The sequence below is a fragment of the Tamandua tetradactyla genome, chromosome X (assembly GCF_023851605.1).
Source record: "Tamandua tetradactyla isolate mTamTet1 chromosome X, mTamTet1.pri, whole genome shotgun sequence".
In the NCBI taxonomy this organism is placed as follows: Eukaryota; Metazoa; Chordata; class Mammalia; order Pilosa; family Myrmecophagidae; genus Tamandua; species Tamandua tetradactyla.
Genome location: NC_135353.1, coordinates 115731393 through 115752792, shown reverse-complemented (window position 1 = coordinate 115752792; position 21400 = coordinate 115731393). Strand labels below are relative to the sequence as shown.

The 21400-nt window shown below is 37.8% G+C and overlaps 1 protein-coding gene across 28 annotated transcripts in view; it reads right to left on the bottom strand.

Moving 5' to 3' along the window:
- HUWE1 (HECT, UBA and WWE domain containing E3 ubiquitin protein ligase 1) overlaps positions 1–21400 on the bottom strand; it is a 172318-nt gene that overhangs the window by 82906 nt on the left and 68012 nt on the right. For 23 of the 28 annotated variants that reach the window (XM_077146786.1, XM_077146806.1, XM_077146803.1 and 20 more), the window contains 13 exons: positions 19463–19525; positions 11424–11501; positions 10197–10244; positions 10037–10105; positions 9297–9396; positions 8124–8245; positions 7678–7828; positions 7408–7535; positions 4448–4588; positions 4136–4241; positions 2345–2473; positions 1749–1850; positions 1154–1234 (listed from right to left, as the gene is read on the bottom strand). In XM_077146786.1, the coding sequence (XP_077002901.1) occupies positions 1154–1234; positions 1749–1850; positions 2345–2473; positions 4136–4241; positions 4448–4588; positions 7408–7535; positions 7678–7828; positions 8124–8245; positions 9297–9396; positions 10037–10105; positions 10197–10244; positions 11424–11501; positions 19463–19525 (1318 nt within the window). The remainder of the gene's footprint in view (positions 1–1153; positions 1235–1748; positions 1851–2344; positions 2474–4135; positions 4242–4447; positions 4589–7407; positions 7536–7677; positions 7829–8123; positions 8246–9296; positions 9397–10036; positions 10106–10196; positions 10245–11423; positions 11502–19462; positions 19526–21400) is intronic. The other 5 variants (XM_077146801.1, XM_077146814.1, XM_077146807.1 and 2 more) reach the window with 1 other exon arrangement.

Below are 21400 nucleotides of genomic sequence, written 5' to 3'. Positions count from 1 at the left end.
TTTTTTTTGATCACACCAATGTACTACCGCCATGAGGTTTGCCATCTGTACCGAACCTTGGGAGCGATCTTCTCTATTTAATGGTGGATATGCTATAATACAGGAGAACTTCCTAAATCTGCTAAAAAGGATCAAAACAAAACATTCTGCTAACCTCATACTTAGTAGTGGAATATTGAACGCTTTTCTCTCTAAGTTCAGGAACAAAGAAAAGAGGCCCACTCTCACTTCTATTCAGCACTGTACTAGAAATCTTTGCAAATGCAGTAAAATAAAAAAGAAATAGAAGGCATAAAGATCACAAAGATGTACAATCGTCTATTTGCAGATAAAAAGATTATGGAGAACAGCCTAAGGAATCAACAAAACTATGAACTAATTAAGGCATCTGGCAAGGTCACAGGATTCAAGGCTAATACGCAAAAATTAATTCAGCAGAGGATTGAAAGTAGGGAAGTATCTAGTAATACTTCTAGTTCTAGTAATCAAAATATCTCGAGTATTTTCTTTAGACCCACTGGACACTCAAAACTTTTAAGAAAAAGAGAATTTCAAATATTCTAGAAGCCTAGTGTACACTGTACATTGTCCTGAACATGTATGGCACTCAAAAAAAAAGTCTATTAAAAAAACAAATTCTTAACAACAGAAACACTCAAAGAAGCACCAATGTCAAACTGCAACGGAATTTTCTAATTAAATACAAAGTCCCCAGAGCCTCCAAATCTTCATTTTCTTGAGTGTAAAACAATTTTCTGTAATATAGTTCATGGAATCAACATTCAACTCTGAGAATGCAGAACATTACCACTGGATTTCCCAGACCTTGAGGTTAGGGATTTACCATAAGGACATGCTTCTTATTACACCTGAAGCATAAGTACAGGAAATCAGCCAAATGTATAGTGTAAAATAGTATTATGTACTATAAATGATTCAGAACACACTGCTTACAAAAGGTAAATCTGGCATTCAAGAAAAGGATATTATAGGAAAGTGAGTTCTGATCTCTTTATTTCATTAACAGTAAGAAAGAAACATGAATTAACCAGCAGACAAATATGGATAATAAAGTTCCCCAAGGCTATAAAACACTCAGAGAGTTCTGGCAGGTTGTTCAAGTTTGATATAATCAAATATCAATTTCACTTACCTAGGAGAAAGAGTGATGGGCCATAATATTCTGCATTGCTGATGATATGTTTCAGGGAGGTAGGCAAAGAACCATCCATCACTAAGAGAAAAGTGGACAGTAAGGAGACTATGATCAGTAGGGGAATAGCTGGAGGAGTGCAGATGAGGAGGTAATATATGTTACATATACCACACTGTGGTAAATAAAGTCTGTACTGATTCCAATCTAATGGTCCATTTTTGTCTCCCCCTCATTTTCTATAATTCATTCCTCATCCATACAATCAGCTTTCAAACAATGGTATGAAAAAACAATCAAGACAAAGAGCCTGAGTGAGGTAGCATACTAGAAGTGAGCACAAAAGTTGAAAGATGGAAAAGGGGGAAAAAAAGGCACATAGTTGTTAAGAAAAACAACTAGACACCCTTTAGGTGTAGAAAAAGGTAACACCAAACAATTAAAAGCTATTCAAAATGGCCTCTTACTAAGCCTGCCATGTCGAAGAAGAACACGTGGTTTAGAGAAAAATATGAAAAGACCAATTTTGTAAAGGCTTGGTTAAAGGTTCCTAGGAATCAAATATTATCCAACAAAAGTATTTAGAATCAAATACCATGACGTATGCCATCTGAAAAAGCTGGGTCTTGAATGGCCTTCTTAAGGAAATTCAACATGGATTTGAGAAGTGCTGCTCGTTGTGGAATACACTGGACTCCTGACAAGGAAAGGGAGAAAGACAAGAGAATTTTACTGGGTTCACAGACCACAAGGCCTTAGGGAGATAAAGCAAATTTTTAAAAGACCAGTATCAACTATAGCAGAAGTCTCTGGACACTGGAAAGGATATTTAACTAAGCTTTGAAAGTAGAAAAGGACCATATGAAAGTAAAAGCCTAACGTAAGAAAGAAAAATTACAAAGTAAAAAGAATAATAATTTTCAGTGCCTCAGTTCCTGTTTCAGATATTGTCTACCCTCCAATATGGCTTTTTTGATGAAATACTCAATATGCAAATAGTTAGGAAACTATAAAATGCTATGAAATATATATCAACATGAGAAAAGGGAACACTAGAATGGTGAAGTAACACGAATAGTCCTAGGATATTAACCTCCAAATGTACCTCTAAAGCTACCTCCAAAACTCTCTTCTTCACTAGTTTAATAATTCAGTCTGTGTGAAAGACAGTATATCTACATGTCTACACACCAGGACGGGGTCCAGGGCCAGAAGAGACGTTAGTGCTGCTGTTGGAACTCGATGCCCTTAATTCAACATCCAGCCGGTGCTCCACAGAGATGGATGAGCCTGGACTACTTTCCATAGTTACATCTGCAACTAAGGTACACGTTATCATAAAGAAACTAGTTAGAATAAAAGGTACCAACAAAGGTTTTTGCTTGAGAAAATCTTTTCCATTAAGGTTTGATGAATATCAAAATGAAGTATTAGGAAAATGTAAACATTTCACAAACAAATGGAAAACTATTTAAACACCACTAGTTATTTAAAAATGACCTATGAAAGAAATCTTACAATATTTCTCTCATATGAAATTGGAAAAATATATATTTAAAGTGGTCAGTAAAACATGCAATTTTATATCCATGGGTAATCTAACCCATTTATATTTCAGAGAGTATCAATATAAAAAGTATTAAAAAATAATACTCAACATATTAATATGGATGACTATGATACACTGAATGAACAATGCAAGCTGAACAGTATGCATATGACTCCATCTTCTGGTTTTAAAAGATGAAATTCTTCTGTGAACAGGTATTTGTGCATAAAAAAGCTTGAAAAGGCCATACCAAAGCAGTAGCTATGGTGGCAGCAGGGGAGTGAACACTTTTATTTATATCCTCGAATAAAATAATTTTAATTGAGTACAAGATGCAAAATCAAGTCTTACAATTTAGAAAATATAATAAAGCTGTGCTAGTAATAAATCACTGTTTATGTTTTGCAATACTTTACTTTCTCCACTTGCAAATTTGTCCAAGTGGTCTGAATCTTTAGAAAGTATTTGCATTCATTCTTACGCCCACTGATCTATAATGAACAGTGAGTCTTTAAATATTCTTCTGTAACATGCCATTTGGTAGCAGTAACATTTTACTCAATATTCTGGAATCTTACCCATTAAAAAAGTTAAATGCCAGAATGCCCAAAATAGACTAGGAATAGAAACTGGGTAAAGGGGACTCTAGGGATAGCAGCACACACAGATAACTATGTTCAGAAACAAAACAGGGAAATAGCACCTATCAATCTTTAATGTAGAGAATTGAGGTATTACATAATATATTATTTTGACATATATAGCATAATAAAAGATACACATAATGACAATGTGGGTCACTAAAAAAAGATTAATTTAAATTCTGAGGAAGCTATTTAGGGGAACAATTTTTCCTGATATTAGTATCATCAATTATACATTGACTGAAGGGAGGAGCAGTTATAAAAAGATACACACAACACACCTGAACATTAACAGCTTCTGGTCCTGTACCTTTCTGATTTTATATCAAAACCCAAATTCTCCTTATCTTTCCGAAGCAAATATTAAATATCTATGATATACCAGATACTGCTGGAGATATAGCAGTGAACAAGACAAGTATCCTGACAATGTGACATGTACATTTTGGTAGAAGTAAGAAGATAATGAACCAATAAATAAGGAACCATCAATTAAGTGATGCAAAAAAACAGATTAACATCATAGAGTAACTATAGGGCTCTACTGGAGCTCTACCATATACTTGACCTCCCAAATTTATTCCCAAAAACCAGTACCTTCTTTTTTCAATTATCCTTGCGCAAAACACTTTCCAGTCACTTATGTGGTAAACAATTTTTTTTTGATTGTTGAAAATATACACTCATGTCAGTTGTGTATTTCACAATTTATGGGAAAGAATAAAAATCAGGTTCTGATGACATTAAAATCTCAAGCAAAATAATCCTGACTTAAGAATTGTTAATTACCATCCATATCAGTTTCCATTTCTTCACCTTCTTGTGTAGTACTGGGTCGCTGAATCTTTGGCTTGATCACAAATGGACATTCTTTTCGGCACAGATCTACTTCGTGCTACAATCAAAGGAAAGGTATTAAGAAAATTCTATGGATGTTTCAGAGATAAAAAGCAATTATAATGGAAGAATACTCTAGGAAGATCACAGAATTGGTTTCCAGAAACACAAGAGGGCTAAGATGGCTCCTTATGGTTCGTAGGATAGTTCCTAGGCTCTCAAGTGGGTGAGATGTCTATGCCAAGTACTCTTGTATAATAATACCTCAAGTCTATAAATGAAGATAGAAAGTCCACTATGGGATTGAAAAGCAGCCATGTCCAGGTTGGTGATGAGGTCAACCACTCTGACAGCTCTGGTGACAAATGTTATCTGGTCCTGTTCATCGCCAAGAAACTTTATAACCTATCAGAGAAAGAAAAAGAGGCATAAAAAATCAATTGAAAACACACAAAGCTGTAAAATAATGTAGTCTTTCGAGAACATGCAGTCTGAAGCCTGAGGGAGGCAGCAGGGTATAGGGGAAAGAACATGTGTTTAATTTTTGGTGCTTGCCAAATGCTAGCTCTAAGACTTTTGGGACTCGGCCTCCTCTGAGGTAACGGTAACACCATTTACTTTTCAGGATTAAATAAAATACGTAGTGAGAAAAAAGCTGGTGCCCAATCCCCAGCATATGATAAAGGCTACTATCATTACAGCACAATTTGCAAAGTATCTTTTTTTTTTTTTTTTCATTTTAGCATACTTTTACTCTTTTTTTTTTTTTTTTTTTCATATTTCAGGTGCAGCTTCATTCAGTGTTCCAACATAGTTACATTACACTTAGGTATTATTGTGCTGTCCATTTTTGAGTTTTTGTATCTAGTCCTGTTGCACAGTCTGTATCCCTTCAGCTCCAATTGCCCATTATCTTACCCTGTTTCTAACTCCTGCTGGTCTCTGTTACCAATGATATATTCCAAGCTGATTCTCGAATGTCGGTTCACATCAGTGGGACTTTACAGTATTTGTCCTTTAGTTTTGGGCTAGACTCACTCAGCATAATGTTCTCTAGGCCCATCCATGTTATTACATGCTTCATAAGTTTAGTCTGTCTTAAAGCTGCATAATATTCCATCGTAGGTATACGCCACAGTTTGTTTAGCCACTCGTCTGTTGATGAACATTTTGGCTGTTTCCATCTCTTTGCAATTGTAGATAATGCTGCTCTAAACACTGGTGTGCAAATGTCCATCTGTATCTTTGCCCTTAAGTCCCTTGAGTAGATACCTAGCAGTGGTATTGCTGGGTCATAATCCATTCTGCCATTCTATGTCTTTTGATTAGGAAATTCAGTCCATTAACTTTTAGTATTATTACTGTTTGGATAATATTTTCCTCTACCATTTTGGCTTTTGTATTATATATATCATATCTGATTTTCCTTATTTCTACACTTTACTCCATACCTCTCTCTTCTGTCTTTTCGTATCTGACTCTAGTGCTCCCTTTAGTATTTCTTGCAGAGCTGGTCTCTTGGTCACAAATTCTCTCAGTGACTTTTTGTCTATAAATGTTTTAATTTCTCCTTCATTTTTGAAGGACAATTTTGCTGGATATAGGAGTCTTGGTTGGCAGTTTTTCTCTTTTAGTAATTTAAATATATCATCCCACTGTCTTCTAGCTTCCATGGTTTCTGCTGAGAAATCTACACATAGTCTTATTGGGTTTCCCTTGTATGTGACAGATTGTTTTTCTCTTGCTGCTTTCAAGATCCTCTCTTTCTCTTTGACCTCTGACATTCTAACTAGTAAGTGTCTTGGAGAATGCCTATTTGGGTCTATTCTCTTTGGGGTGCGCTGCACTTCTTGGATCTGCAAATTTAGGTCTTTCATAAGAGTTGGGAAATTTTCAGTGATAATTTCTTCCATTAGTTTTTCTCCTCCTTTTCCCTTCTCTTCTCCTTCTGGGACACCCACAACACGTATATTTGTGTGCTTCATATTGTCATTCAGTTCCCTGATCCCCTGCTCAAGTTTTTCCATTCTTTTCCCTATAGTTTCTGTTTCTTTTTGGGATTCAGATGTTCCATCCCCCAGTTCACTAATTGTAGCTTCTGTCTCTTTAGATCTACCATTGTAGGTATCCATTGTTTTTTCCATTTTTTCTTCTTTGTCCTTCACTCCCATAAGTTCTGTGATTTGTTTTTTCAGATTTTCTATTTCTTCTTTTTGTTCAGCCCATGTCTTCTTCATGACCTCCCTCAATTTATTGATTTGGTTTTTGAAGAATTTTTCCATTTCTGTTCGTATATTCAGCATTAGTTGTCTCAGCTCCTGTATCTCATTTGAACTATTGGTTTGTTCCTTTGACTGGGCCATATCTTCCATTTTCCGAGCGTCATCCATTATTTTCTGCTGGTGTCTGGGCATTTGATCAGATTTCCCTGGGTGTGTTACGCAGCTGGTTGAAAGCTTTTTCTGTGAAATCTCTGGGCTCTGTTTTTCTTTTCCTGCCCAGTAGGTGGCGCTCATGGCGCTCGTCTGTCTGCACGGCAGTCGGCCCGGGAAACCGCGCGTGGAGGTGGGGGTCGCTGGCCGCCGCGGCTTGGGAGAGTGCCGGTCCCAATTGCCCAGCTGGCCCGAAACGCCAAGCGTGACGGGAGGGCCCCGCTATCCAATGTTCCCAGTCAGACCAGGGAGCCACGTGCGTGGAGGGGACCCCAGTCGCCAGCCACCCTGGCCGGGAAACCGCGCGCCCCTTGGGTATCTCACCCCAGCAGATTCTCCCTGCCTGTTCAGCTGTTCCAGAATGGGGTACGCTGTCTTTTTGGTCTCTGTCGTGACTCCGGGAGCTGTTTCGTATTGTTTCTGTTTCTTTAGTTGTTTTTCTGGAGGAGGAACTAAGACCCGCGCGTCTTACTAAGCCGCCATCTTCTCCAGAAGTCCGCAAAGTATCTTTAAGAACACTTTCCTCAGAGTCATGCTTAAGATTATAAGTTGAGGTAATGTTTTGACTAGAACTAGGACTCCTGACTACCACATCATGCTGGACTATGCTAAGTTCTTAACAACAGAGGTAGCTGCCTGTAAAAGTTGCTAATGAGATAACTAGAATGCTGGGTAGGTTTTCATATGCTATCTGCTCTCACCTTAAAAGACTCCAAGCTTGCAACTCTATACTCTCTCAGATGATTTTCCCACAAAGAAAAAAAGAGAGAGAGAAAAAAATATATAGCGCACCTTCAGTAAGGCTTCCATCATCCCACAGGAGACCAAAGCTTCACCACCAGCATCATAGCTGGCCAGATGATATAAAAAAGAGAAGAGAGCAGTGGCAAACTGATGAGGGTATGGATCCATGGAAGGATCTAGAAAGGAAGTTGGGAGAGGGAAAGAAAGAACAAGCTCACAATCTGGTGGTAAACTAGTAGGATGTTTAAACAGACAGAAAAGAAAGGGGGATGGGGTGTGGTCCATTTATTGCTTAGGATAATCCCAGGGAAAATTTACCAATCATGGCCTGTATACAATTCCGCACAAGTACAGGCAAAAATCCATGGTAGGAGGCTGTTCCAGTACAGTCAATAATACTGCTGAGTTTGGGAGTCCTTTCCAAGTGGACAATTGATGTTAATGTTCGTAAAGAAGCAGCTTTAATCTCCTATGAGAACAGAAGGTAAACATGGGATGTATCAAATAAGATGACTCAACCAAGTGGCTAATACCCCAAACTCTAATTTAAGCAATTCTTCTGACAGCAATTCTTTGCTAAATCTGTTAAGCACAACATTGAAAATCCAACATTGTTAATTTTTCACCTTAATGCCCAAAGAGGAAGAAATAAAAGGGCCAAGATTTCCTCTTAAGCGAGTTCTTTCCAAAACCCTGAGAGAACCCAAAAGGTAAATAAATACTAAGAACCTGATAAACAGAAAAGAATATTAATAAATACCTACCATAAGCTGCTTATCTGTTATCTGAAGGACATCTACCAACTCCTCTATCAACCCATTATACAAGATACTGTTTGCTGACTCCTGCAAGGCATTGGAATATACTGCAAAAGGAGAAACAAACACTTTAGGCAAGAGGGCAGTGGTCAAGCCACTGCCCAATGACAAACTTTTCAGCACCAACTGGTTCTGGGGAAGAATTCCCTTTCAACCAGCATTGGAGGACAGAATCACAGAATTCCATAAGACCTGATCAAATATTGTGATAAGCTCTAAGTACTCACCAATCTCACAAGTTCCCCTATTAATGGTATTCACTGTAAACACTTCTATGAGTAAAGAACAGAATTTATGGACTGCCACAGACTAAGCCATAAACTTGTATAACATTGGAGTAAAAGTTGAGATTGCATGTAATTCAATTATAATAACTCTCACATTGAACCAGACAGGGTTCCCTGAAATGAAAGTTAATGGGATTTGAGCACCCACTAACATGCCAGGAATTATGCTAGGTATGAATATAAACAGAAGAATAAGAAAATCACTCGAAGGAGCTCAGTTTAAAAGGGCAGACAAACAAGTTCAAACACAATGAAGGCTGGTAACAATAGTAGCAGCAGCCACTATTTTATACTTTCTGTGTGCTTGTGCTAGTTATTTAACAGGTTTTCACTTAAACCTCAGATCAGCCTATAAGGTAAAGTTACTGTCCTAACAGAAAAGATGGAAACAGAGGTTGAGAAGATAAACCTGTGACTAACAATCTGTAGAGGCAGGTTGAGTCCAGGGCTGGTCCTGACACCAGTGCACTTTCTAGTCTACCACACCACAGTAAAATGCACAGTACTGACTACTTAACACTTTCTAATTTCAAAATTATAACCCTAAAGGGATGGGAAATAGGAGAAGAGAAAGATGAAATGGCAAGGAAAAAAAAAAAACAGGGACCAGTGGGAGATGACTACCTGCATACCTATAAAAAAAAAGACCTGTAATAATACCAACTGCATATGATATGTCAACAAGCATCATATTCTCCTTCTGGTCCAACATTAAGGAGCTCAAGAATGATGTATGAATAAATTTCATAGCAACAAAGATAGATGAGGTTCAAAGGAAACCAAATCCAAATTGCCTAATTAGGATTGGTTAATTAGAGTGTTACACTCTTACCTAATATAGATATGGCATGCAGTCTAGCCTGAACAGCTTGCAACCGCTTCCTGTGATTAGAAAAGCCATGGGCCAGTCGTATATGTGTAAATAATAGCATCTGTAAAGAGATTAGACCTACATTAGGAAACCAGTGGAAAAGGTGAGGGCTAAATCTTATCTGGTGGCTTGCTTGGTAAAATGGGTTTATTGTTGATATTTACTAAAGTTACTGAACAAAACTGATTCCATTCTGAAGTTCACTAACAAAATGGAAGAAACAAAGAGGCTCTCAGAATCCTAATAACCCTATGCAAACCAAGAACTGTCACTGTATTGATAGGCAATAAACAGGGGACTTGAGGAAAGAACTTTTGATTGTTATTAATTAAATTAAATATTTGACCACCACCACAAACAGCAAAAAAAAACAAAAACAAAAAACAAAAAACAAAACACAACTGCACAGCTTTCTTCTTTGGTATCCAAAGCACTGAGAAAGCTACTACCACTTAGTGGATACTCATTGTGAGCAGGCAATATATATATATTTTCAAATTCTCATAAGGATTTAGACCTAAGAAATTATTAAATATTAGCCTCATAAAATATGAGGAAAATAAGGTTCAGAGAAGCCAAAGTAATTTGCCCATGGTCTGATTCCAAAGCTGACATTCTGTCTGTTATGCCATCTCTCAGTATATCACTAGCCTACTTGGATAACAAGCATACCCTCTGGCTATTTTTAGGATATATCATACCTGCTTATCCTTAGGAATGCTGTACATTTTGGTAAGAGATTCCATGATTTCAGAAGGGCTTTCAGAAATCTACATTTATCAAAATACAGAAAAAAAAGCAGGAATGTAAAATACATCAAATATTATAAAAAATGAGCCAACAGTCAAAAATTCCTCTTACCTTGTCAAGTTGCTCTATGTGGATATAATGTAGTGTGTTACTAGTTGTCTATAATTAAAAAAAACAAGAGAGCTGTTAGGAGTCACAGAACACTCCAAGCTTCCTGCAGGAACTACCTGAAAACCAAGTTGCTGAAGCCTGAATGATCTTGAAAAAAAGATCAAGGTAACTTTGGAGACCCTAAGAACATCCGTTTTTCCTATATGGCATCTTCTCAGGAAACCAGTACTATCAAAATAGAATGCAAATAAGAATGGAAATTTGCATACTGGCATTTATGGAGGCAGTATTGAGTTTTGCATGGATGGAGGTGGCCTACGGAGGAATCGAAGGGGGAATTGTGCTGTATGCATACAATGGACAAACATTATAATGCCTCACTAACCTGGACTAACTACAATATGCAAATTCTGAGAATTGAATTTGAGAACATAGATTATCACGTAAAGGCCTACTGTAAAGGTTCCTAGATTGTAAACTCTTACAGCAGAGTCACAACTATTCAGTCACATCTATACCAGAGTTGCAATTATTATTTCTCAATTATGAGATGCTGAGCTATTTGGGCATAATCTGGTCACTCCCTGGAACTTTGTGTTTTTGTGTGATGCCTTAGAATGAGAGCTAGAGTTCTGCAGCTCTGAAAGTAAGCATTACCCCATACAGCAACTTTCATATACACTGAAAAAGTAATCAGACTTCAATTAGAGATATGAATGAAGCTGACCGGGGTAGGACTAAGGTAAACCAGACTAAAAGGTAAAGGATGATATAAAGTGTATTTTGATACTTCAACTTCCGTGTGAGACCAAAGGAAGAGATGTTTACTTAGTGCAAAATTTATATTTTTAGAAGCATGCTAATTTAACTTGTATGGTCAGCTTATTAGAATATAGCAACTTCATGGAACTTGAATAGGGAGTGAGATCTTATTAGTTTGTACAGGTTGGTGTGCTGACCCAATACATCCCAGAGCAATCTGGGCAGAAGATTAAAAAAATATTTGCAAAGTCTCCTTGAGGGACTGAGGAAAAAGGTGGAAATATTAAACTTCCCCATCGGGAGAAAACCTGATATTCTTGCAAGCACTGGGGACTGTCAAGTTGAATGACCAGGCCCTCGATGTTGGGGCGTGCCCTTATTAAACCTATTCCTGCAAAGAAAAAGCTAAACCTACTTATGATTATGCCTAAAAATCACCCCCAGAAAAGCTCTTTTGTTACTCACCCTTTTTTCGATTTTGACCTCAGCCCCAGGGTCTGCATAGAATTCAAAGTGTAGTGTAGTTGCACTGGGTGGGTATTTCTGTGTATAAAACACATGAAAGAATTAGACATGAGGTTCAACTGATTATAGACAAAGCAGACGCGATAGAAAGTCTTATAAACTCAAAATCTTCCCCCAAAAGTCCTCACTTTAGCAGCAGAATGAGCAGTGTAGTCAGTAGCCATAGTGCCTTTACCCCTTGTTCAGCAGGACTCAGGATAAAAGAATTGTAACAAAACAGAATTAAAAGAATGGAGATCAGAGCTCCAAAAGTTTTTTTTGAAATTCAGCTATTTCATGACTTTATTTTCACATGGGCAGGAGGAACTGGGAATCAAACTCAGGTCTCCAGCATGGCAGGCAAGAATTCTGCCACTGAGCCACCGTCACACTGCCCTTCATAACATTTTTTTTTCACTTCCTTTTTTTTTTATTAATTAAAAAAAAAATTAACTAACACAACATTTAGAAATCATTCCATTCTACATATGCAATCAGTAATTCTTAATATCATCACATAGATGTGTGATCATCATTTCTTAGTACATTTGCATCGATTTAGCAAAAGAACTAGTAAAACAACAGAAAAATATAGAATAATAATATAGAGAAAAAAATAAAAATAATAAAAATAAAAAATGAAAAAATATGTAAAAAAAGGAAAAAAGCAAAAAACACAAACAAAAAAACTATAGCTCAGATGCAGCTTCATTCAGGGTTTTAACATAATTACATTACAATTAGATAGTACTGTGCTGTCCATTTTTGAGTTTTTGTATCTAGTTCTGTTGCACAGTTTGTAACCCTTCAGCTCCAATTACCCATTATCTTACCCTGTTTCTAACTCCTGATGGTCTCTGTTATCAATGACATATTCCAAGTTTATTCTCTAATGTCGGTTCACATCAGTGGGACCATACAGTATTTGTCCTTTAGTTTTTGGCTAGACTCACTCAGCATAATGTTCTCTAGGTCCATCCATGTTATTACATGCTTCATAAGTTTATTCTGTCTTAAAGCTGCATAATATTCCATCATATGTATATACCACAGTTTGTTTAGCCACTCGTCTGTTGATGGACATTTTGGCTGTTTCCATCTCTTTGCAATTGTAAATAATGCTGCTATAAACATTGGTGTGCAATGTCCATTTGTGTCTTTGCCGTGAAGTCCTTTGAGTAGATACCTAGCAATGGTATTGCTGGGTCGTATGGCAATTCTATATTCAGTTTTTTTGAGGAACTGCCAAACTGCCTTCCACAGTGGTTGCACCATTTGACATTCCCACCAACAGTGGATAAGTGTGCCTCTTTCTCCGCATCCTCTCCAGCACTTGTCATTTTTTGTTTTGTTGATAATGGCCATTCTGGTGGGTGTGAGATGGTATCTCATTGTGGTTTTGATTTGCATTTCTCTAATGGCCAGGGACACAGAGCATCTCTTCATGTGTCTTTTGGCCATTTGTATTTCCTCTTCTGAGAGGTGTCTGTTCAAGTCTTTTTCCCATTTTGTAATTGGGTTGGCTGTCTTTTTGTTGTTGAGTTGAACAATCTCTTTATAAATTCTGGATACTAGACCTTTATCCGATATGTCATTTCCAAATATTGTCTCCCATTGTGTAGGCTGTCTTTCTACTTTCTTGATGAAGTTCTTTGATGCACAAAAGTGTTTAATTTTGAGGAGCTCCCATTTATTTATTTATTTCTTCAGTGCTCTTGTTTAGGTTTAAGGTCCATAAAACCGCCTCCAATTTTAAGTTTCATAAGATATCTCCCTACATTTTCCTCTAACTTTTTTATGGTCTTAGACCTAATGTTTAGATCTTTGATCCATTTTGAGTCAACTTTTGTATAAGGTGTGAGATACGGGTCCTCTTTCATTCTTTTGCATATGGATATCCAGTTCTCTAGGCACCATTTATTGAAGAGACTGTTCTGTCCCAGGTGACTTGGATTGACTGGCTTATCAAAGATCAAATGTCCATAGATGAGAGGGTCTATATCTGAGCACTCTATTCGATTCCATTGGTTGATATATCTATCTTTATGCCAATACCATGCTGCTTTGACCACTGTGGCTTCATAATATGCCTTACAGTCAGGCAGCGTGAGACCTCCAGCTTCGTTCTTTTAACTCAAGATACTTTTAGCAATTCGGGGCACCCTGCCCTTCCAGATAAATTTGCTTATTGGTTTTTCTATTTCTGAAAAATAAGTTGTTGGGATTTTGATTGGTATTGCATTGAATCTGTAAATCAATTTGGGTAGGATTGACATCTTAACTATATTTAGTCTTCCAATCCATGAACACGGTATGCCCTTCCATCTATTTAGGTCTTCTGTGATTTCTTTTAACAGTTTTTTGTAGTTTTCTTTGTATAGGTCTTTTGTCTCTTTAGTTAAATTTATTCCTAGGTATTTTATTCTTTTAGTTGCAATTGTAAATGGAATTCGTTTCTTGATTTTCCCCTCAGTTTGTTCATTGCTAGTGTATAGAAATGCTACAGATTTTTGAATGTTGATCTTGTAACCTGCTACTTTGCTGTACTCATTTATTAGCTCTAGCAGTTTTGTTGTGGATTTTTCCGGGTTTTCGACATATAGTAACATATCGTCTGCAAACAGTGATAGTTTTACTTCTTCCTTTCCAATTTTGATGCCTTGTATTTCTTTTTCTTGTCTAATTGCTCTGGCTAGAACCTCCAACACAATGTTGAATAAGAGTGGTGATAATGGACATCCTTGTCTTGTTGCTGATCTTAGGGGGAAAGTTTTCAGTTTTTCCCCATTGAGGATGATATTAGCTGTGGGTTTTGCATATATTCCCTCTATCATTTTAAGGAAGTTCCCTTGTGTTCCTATCTTTTGAAGTGTTTTCAACAGGAAAGGATGTTGAATCTTGTCAAATGCCTTCTCTGCATCAATTGAGATGATCATGTGATTTTTCTGGTTTGATTTGTTGATATGGTATATTACATTAATTAATTTTCTTATGTTGAACCATCCTTGCATACCTGGGATGAATCCTACTTGGTCATGATGTATAATTCTTTTAATGTGTTGCTGGATTCGATTTGCTAGAATTTTGTTGAGGATTTTTGCATCTATATTCATTAGAGAGATTGGTCTGTAGTTTTCTTTTTTTGTAATATCTTTGCCTGGTTTTGGTATGAGGGTGATGTTGGCTTCATAGAATGAATTAGGTAGCTTTCCCTCCACTTCGATTTTTTTGAAGAGTTTGAGGAGAGTTGGTACTAATTCTTTCTGGAATGTTTGGTAGAATTCACATGTGAAGCCGTCTGGTCCTGGACTTTTCTTTTTGGGAAGCTTTTGAATGACTGATTCAATTTCTTTACTTGTGATTGGTTTGTTGAGGTCATCTATTTCTTCTTGAGTCAAAGTTGGTTGTTCATGCCTTTCCAGGAACCCGTCCATTTCATCTAAATTGTTGCATTTATTAGCGTAAAGTTGTTCATAGTATCCTGTTATTACCTCCTTTATTTCTGTGAGGTCAGTGGTTATGTCTCCTCTTCCATTTCTGATCTTATTTATTTGCATCCTCTCGCTTCTTCTTTTTGTCAATTTTGCTAAGGGCCCATCAATTTTATTGATTTTCTCATAGAACCAACTTCTGGTCTTATTGATTTTCTCTATTGTTTTCATGTTCTCAATTTCATTTATTTCTGCTCTAATCTTTGTTATTTCTTTCCTTTTGCTTGCTTTGGGGTTAGTTTGCTGTTCTTTCTCCAGTTCTTCCAAGTGGACAGTTAATTCCTGCATTTTTGCCTTTTCTTCTTTTCTGATATAGGCATTTAGGGCAATAAATCTCCCTCTTAGCACTGCCTTTGCTGCGTCCCATAGGTTTTGATATGTTGTGTTTTCGTTTTCATTTGCCTCGAGATATTTACTAATTTCTCTTGCAATTTCTTCCTTGACCCACTCGTTGTTTAAGAGTGTGTTGTTGAGTCTCCACGTATTTGTGAATTTTCTGGCACTCCGCCTATTATTGATTTCCAACTTCATTCCTTTATGATCCGGGAAAGTGTTGTGTATGATTTCAATCTTTTTAAATTTGTTAAGACTTGCTTTGTGACCCAGCATATAGTCTATCTTTGAGAATGATCCATGAGCACTTGAGAAAAAGGTGTATCCTACTGTTGTGGGGTGTAATGTCCTATAAATGTCTGTTAAGTCTAGCTCATTTATTGTAATACTCAAATTCTCTATTTCTTTACTGATCCTCTGTCTAGATGTTCTGTCCATTGATGAGAGTGGCGAATTGAAGTCTCCAACTATTATGGTAGATGTGTCTATTTCCCTTTTCAGTGATTGCAGTGTATTCCTCACGTATTTTGGGGCATTCTGGTTCGGTGCATAAATATTTATGATTATTATGTCTTCTTGTTTAATTGTTCCTTTTATTAGTAGATAGTATCCTTCTTTGTCTCTTTTAACTGTTTTACATTTGAAGTTTAATTTGTTGGATATTAGTATAGCTACTCCTGCTCTTTTCTGGTTGTTATTTGCATGAAATATCTTTTCCCAACCTTTCACTTTCAACCTATGTTTATCTTTGGGTCTAAGATGTGTTTCCTGTAGACAGCATATAGAAGGATCCTGTTTTTTAATCCATTCTGCCAGTCTATGTCTTTTGATTGGGGAATTCAGTCCATTAACATTTAGTGTTATTACTGTTTGGATAATATTTTCCTCTACCATTTTGCCTTTTGTATTATATATATATCATATCTGATTTTCCTTCTTTCTACACTCTTCTCCATACCTCTCTCTTCTGTCTTTTCGTATCTGACTCTAGTGCTCCCTTTAGTATTTCTTGCAGAGCTGGTCTCTTGGTCACAAATTCCCTCAGTGACTTTTTGTCTGAAAATGTTTTGATTTCTCCCTCATTTTTGAAGGACAATTTTGCTGGATACAGAAATCTTGGTTGGCAATTTTTCTCTTTTAGTAATTTAAATATATCATCCTAGTGTCTTCTAGCTTCCATGGTTTCTGCTGAGAAATCTACACATAGTCTTATTGGGTTTCCCTTGTATGTGATGGATTGTTTTTCTCTTGCTGCTTTCAAGATCCTCTCTTTCTCTTTGACCTCTGACATTCTAACTAGTAAGTGTCTTGGAGAATGCCTATTTGGGTCTATTCTCTTTGGGTTGCGCTGCACTTCTTGGATCTGTAATTTTAGGTCTTTCATAAGAGTTGGGAAATTTTCAGTGATAATTTCTTCCATTAGTTTTTCTCCTCCTTTTCCCTTCTCTTCTCCTTCTGGGACACCCACAACACGTATATTTGTGCATTTCATATTATCATTCAATTCCCTGATCCCCTGCTCAAATTTTTCCATTCTTTTCCTTATAGTTTCTGTTTCTTTTTGGAATTCAGATGTTCCATCCCCCAGTTCACTAATTCTAGCCTCTGTCTCTTTAAATCTACCATTGTAGGTTTCCATTGTTTTTTCCATCTTTTCTACTTTGTCCTTCAATCCCATAAGTTCTGTGATTTGTTTTTTCAGACTTTCCATTTCTTCTTTTTTTCAGCCCATGTCTTCTTCATGTCCTCCCTCAATTTATTGATTTGTTTTTTGAAGAGGTTTTCCATTTTTGTTCGTATATTCAGAATTAGTTGTCTCAGCTCCTGTATCTCATTTGAGCTATTGGTTTGTTCCTTTGACTGGGCCATATCTTCAATTTTCCTGGTGTGATCCGTTATTTTTTGCTGGCGTCTGGGCATTCAATCAGATTTCCCTGGGTGTGGGATCCAGCAGGTTGAAAGACTTTCCTATGACGTCTCTGGGCTCTGTTTTTCTTATCCTGCCCAGTATGTGGTGCTCGTCTGTCTGCGGGTCCCACCAGTAAAAGATGCTGTGGCTCCTTTAACTTTGGAAGACTCTCGCTGTGGGGGAGGGTCGCCAGCTGACGCGGCTTGGGGGAGTGCCGATCCAAATCTCCCAGCCGGCCCAGGAGGCCGCGCGTGGCGGGGGGTGCTGGCCGCCGCGGCTTGGGGGAGTGCGAATCCAAATCTCCCAGCCGGCCCGGGAAGCCGCTCGTGGGGGGGGGGGGGGGGCGCCAGCCGCCGCGGTTCGGGGGGATGCCGATCCAAATCTACCAGCCGGCCTGGGAAGGAGGGAGGAAGGGGCTCCGGCCGCCAGCCACCACGGCCCGGGGAAGCGCGCGTCTCTCAGGGACCTCACCACAGTGGATTCTCTTAGCCGGTTCAGCCGTTCCAGAATGGGGTACGCTGTGTTTCTGTTCTCTGTCGTGGCTCCGGGGGCCCTGAATTTTGGTTCTGAAAAAATCCAATTCCTTCTTCACACAGTTCTGCCCCTTGAACCAACTTTGAAGCTACATTTGATTTACAGACTTGATATCCAGTGGCTGCATGGTCAACAGCTCAGCTGAGAATTGTCTTCCTCTGGGTTTACACTCACAGCAAGATAAGCATGATGATGCTTTCATCAAACTCCACACTCAGAGGTTCTTTATCAGTCTAGAAAAGGTAACATTTTCATGGAGGACTCTCCTTTAATGCAGTTGACAGTGTGATCAGTATTGCACGTGGCCCAAGTCCTCCACAAGCTATGGGCGCCTCCTCCGTCGCTCCAAAAGTGTTTACATTGCTTACTAATAAGTTCTGTTTGCCCTTCTTTCAGGAGATCAATTTTCACTGTAGCTATTGCCAAGGGGAAAAAGATGGGCAAGTCAGCAAAGCAATAATGAGTAAGATTCTAAGAAAGGTTAGAGGTTAAATATCAGGGTTCAGGTAATGAATGGAAAAAGACATTCTTACGAAAATCTTAGTGTCTATCATCAGCATTTTGAAAGACTTTATTCAAGCTATGCCTCATGGACACATCTTCATTATTCCTCAAATACTCCCTTCCATATTATTCTACATCACGTCTCATAACCACCTGCTTTTCCACACAAGCAGATACCAAGCCATAAAACCAGACCCTGAGAACAGATACTCTAACTCTAGAAAAGCAAAATGTCAAACAAAATAAGATGCAAGCAGCATGACAATTAAAATGTCTTCTTTAAAGAAAGTGGTAGCAGTGGTTGCTTCTGGGGATGGAAAATTTATCAGTATATTCTCTTTTATACTTCTTGAGCATGTGCATGTATTACTTCCTTTTAGTTATAAATTATATTTTTGAAAGTCTCATGATATGTCAAATGTCAATAAAAGGACAAAAGGGTAACAGACATTATGCAAGCCTAGTGCAGAATATCTTACTGTGTTGGCCAAGGGGCAAACAAGAAATGTGACATACGTAAGGATTAACCAACTAAACTTTAAAACAATAGATTCACTAAATTTCACTGTAGCCATTTGCAATAAGCATGACAACCTGACAAAAGTAATGGCAAATTTGCTGGAAACTATAGCTGCTTTCTAGCATAAGACCGTTTTAACAAATTTAGTTATGATGTGTGATTCTGCAGCAACATGCCAAAATAGAAGGAAGAAAAGTCTAAACTTTTAAACTAAGAATGGGTGAAAGGCATGTGCGGGAGAGAACATGAGAGATAAACAAAGAAAGAACACAGTAACATTACCATTATAAATTCTCATTAATCCCCATGGTAGAACTGCTTTCTAAACAGCCATTCCTAAATCATGCTACAATGCCCAGTTCTAATAGTTTCGGTGTGAGAATAGGAAAAAAAAGGGACTTTCTGGGAGTTTTTATTTGCCTTTAAGTTGATTCACAAATGCGAGCTCTCTATCCAAAAGTTGAGGTCAAGTTGGGTATGCACATATACTGTTTCTCTGAGAGTCTCCATCTCCTGCCAGTACACTGAGGACTGAAGCATTTCTAACACTACTTTCTAGGCTGTACTATGTCTCAACTTATCTCAGGTTGTTCAAAGATCCTTGATATGAACTTACAACTTTATAATCCATTATGTGCATTGTATAGTAAGGCTCAGAAAAAGACTACAACTCTGGCAAAAGACACCCATATCCCTAAGTGTTACTTACCATCATATGCAAGTCTCGGCAACATTCTGCAAGTCCAAAGCCATTCTCTTTTCCACCCCAGCTCTTGGAAAAGAAAAAAGACACTGTTAAAGACAGTGCTTATGGTATCCTTGCATATAAAATATTTTAAAGTGTGTGGTTGCCTGGAGCATAATGATGAAAAGTTTTATGAGAGAAAGCAGGTCATGATCAAAGAGCAGTATCTCCCAAGAAGTTTTTATAAGCAAAAGCAAGTTAACACATTATGTTTCTACATTTGAATCACATTCACAGAATGGTACTGCAAAGTATTTCACTGCTGCACTCTCAAGAATCAGGCCTTTCAAATGTCCTTGTTTTAAAAAGGCTGGAAGAATAAAACCAGTGGGTCCAATGTGAAGGTCAAGCAATAGGAAGCAAACTGAAGTAAGGGCTTAAGACTCAAGGAAAGACAGTCTACATAAAGGAGACTTCTCCAATGAGATCAATTCTATCTTATGTGAGAATGCTACTGGGAGGAAAATAGACAAGAATAGAATAGAATTCATGGTTGCTTACAGGTTAGAATTGTTCCAGCAAGCCCTCATTACTCCACTGTTCTTTCCATATTCTGCTGTTCCCCTTATTCTCTAAGATGGAATAGCATGTTCTCTTCTCTTTTTGACCAGAGATAGGTAAAATTCTACCTTATGTTTTACTACTGTACACTGGCACCACAAAGTCTTAATGACTCATCAACAAGTATTAGCCCCCTAGGTAATGAGGAAAAAGACTCAATCATAAAGTATTATTTGCTTCCAAATCCAAAAATACAGCGATATGATCTTGCTTACTAACCAGTCTGCATCTTCACAGCCCTTGAAAAACTCAATCTTTTTTACATTAAGAGCATTGTTATACTTTTAAACTGAAATACTTCTCAGTCATCCCTGTTAGAACTAACTGCTTCCACTTGTTCCTTGCAAATTATGTAAATAACCCAGTCCTGACAAGGTTCAAACACAAATGCCATTTAAATCCATGATTTCATTTAATTCCTGTTAACTCAGGACGGGCCCAAATCATCTTGGATCTGGGTTACAACTGTAGCATGACATGGCTCCATACATCTAAGCTGTTCACAAAATGTGATTATGTGACCACCTTTCAATGAACCCTTGCGGGAAAAAAAAGTCTAAATCATTTAAATTTCCATTTAAATGGTCTTGTTCCAGAAGGTTGTCAATTTAAAAATTTAAAACCATAAACAAAAGAATGCTTCCCCACTGAGAAATAAGGTTTCTCAAACTACACTTGACATAATGGCAAGGCAGCCTTTCTCAATCCAGTTATCCCATATGAAGCACAGAACAAAGAACATGGTAAGTGACTATTACATTAATTCTCCTCAAGATGATACACAACTAGTACCACTCTAGATGCAGAAAAGAGAAATAATTTCATTGCATACAATGGTTAGGGCATTAGTTCTTATTTCTCTAATGGAAAACTGAGTGAGAAAGGCTCCCTGGAGACCCCCCACACTTAGTCGGTTATAAAAGCTGTTCTAGAGAGAGGCATATCAGTGAAAATGTCACAATAGGGAACATTCTGCTCATCTCTCCACTTAAGTAAAAATGGTCAGAATCAACTTTATTGGAACTTTGAAAACGAATCAAAAGTTATACAACCAGGCGATGCTTAATATGGGGGGGGGGTGTGCGGAGCTGAATCTCAGCGAGGGAGATTTGAGGAAATTTACCTTGCCTTTGCTCCTCATACCCCCACTCCCATCTCAGCCCCTCCCTAGTTCAGCAGCAACTTTGAAGACAATAGCCTGTATTCTTGGTATAGTTTCTTAGTACCAGAGGGAGCAGAACAGACTTTATTCTCAATGGATTGTGACGGACTGTTTTGACCTTCTGGTGACTTGCAGAAGGATCAGCTCAAAGGGCTCTATTTCATCTAATTTGGAACTCT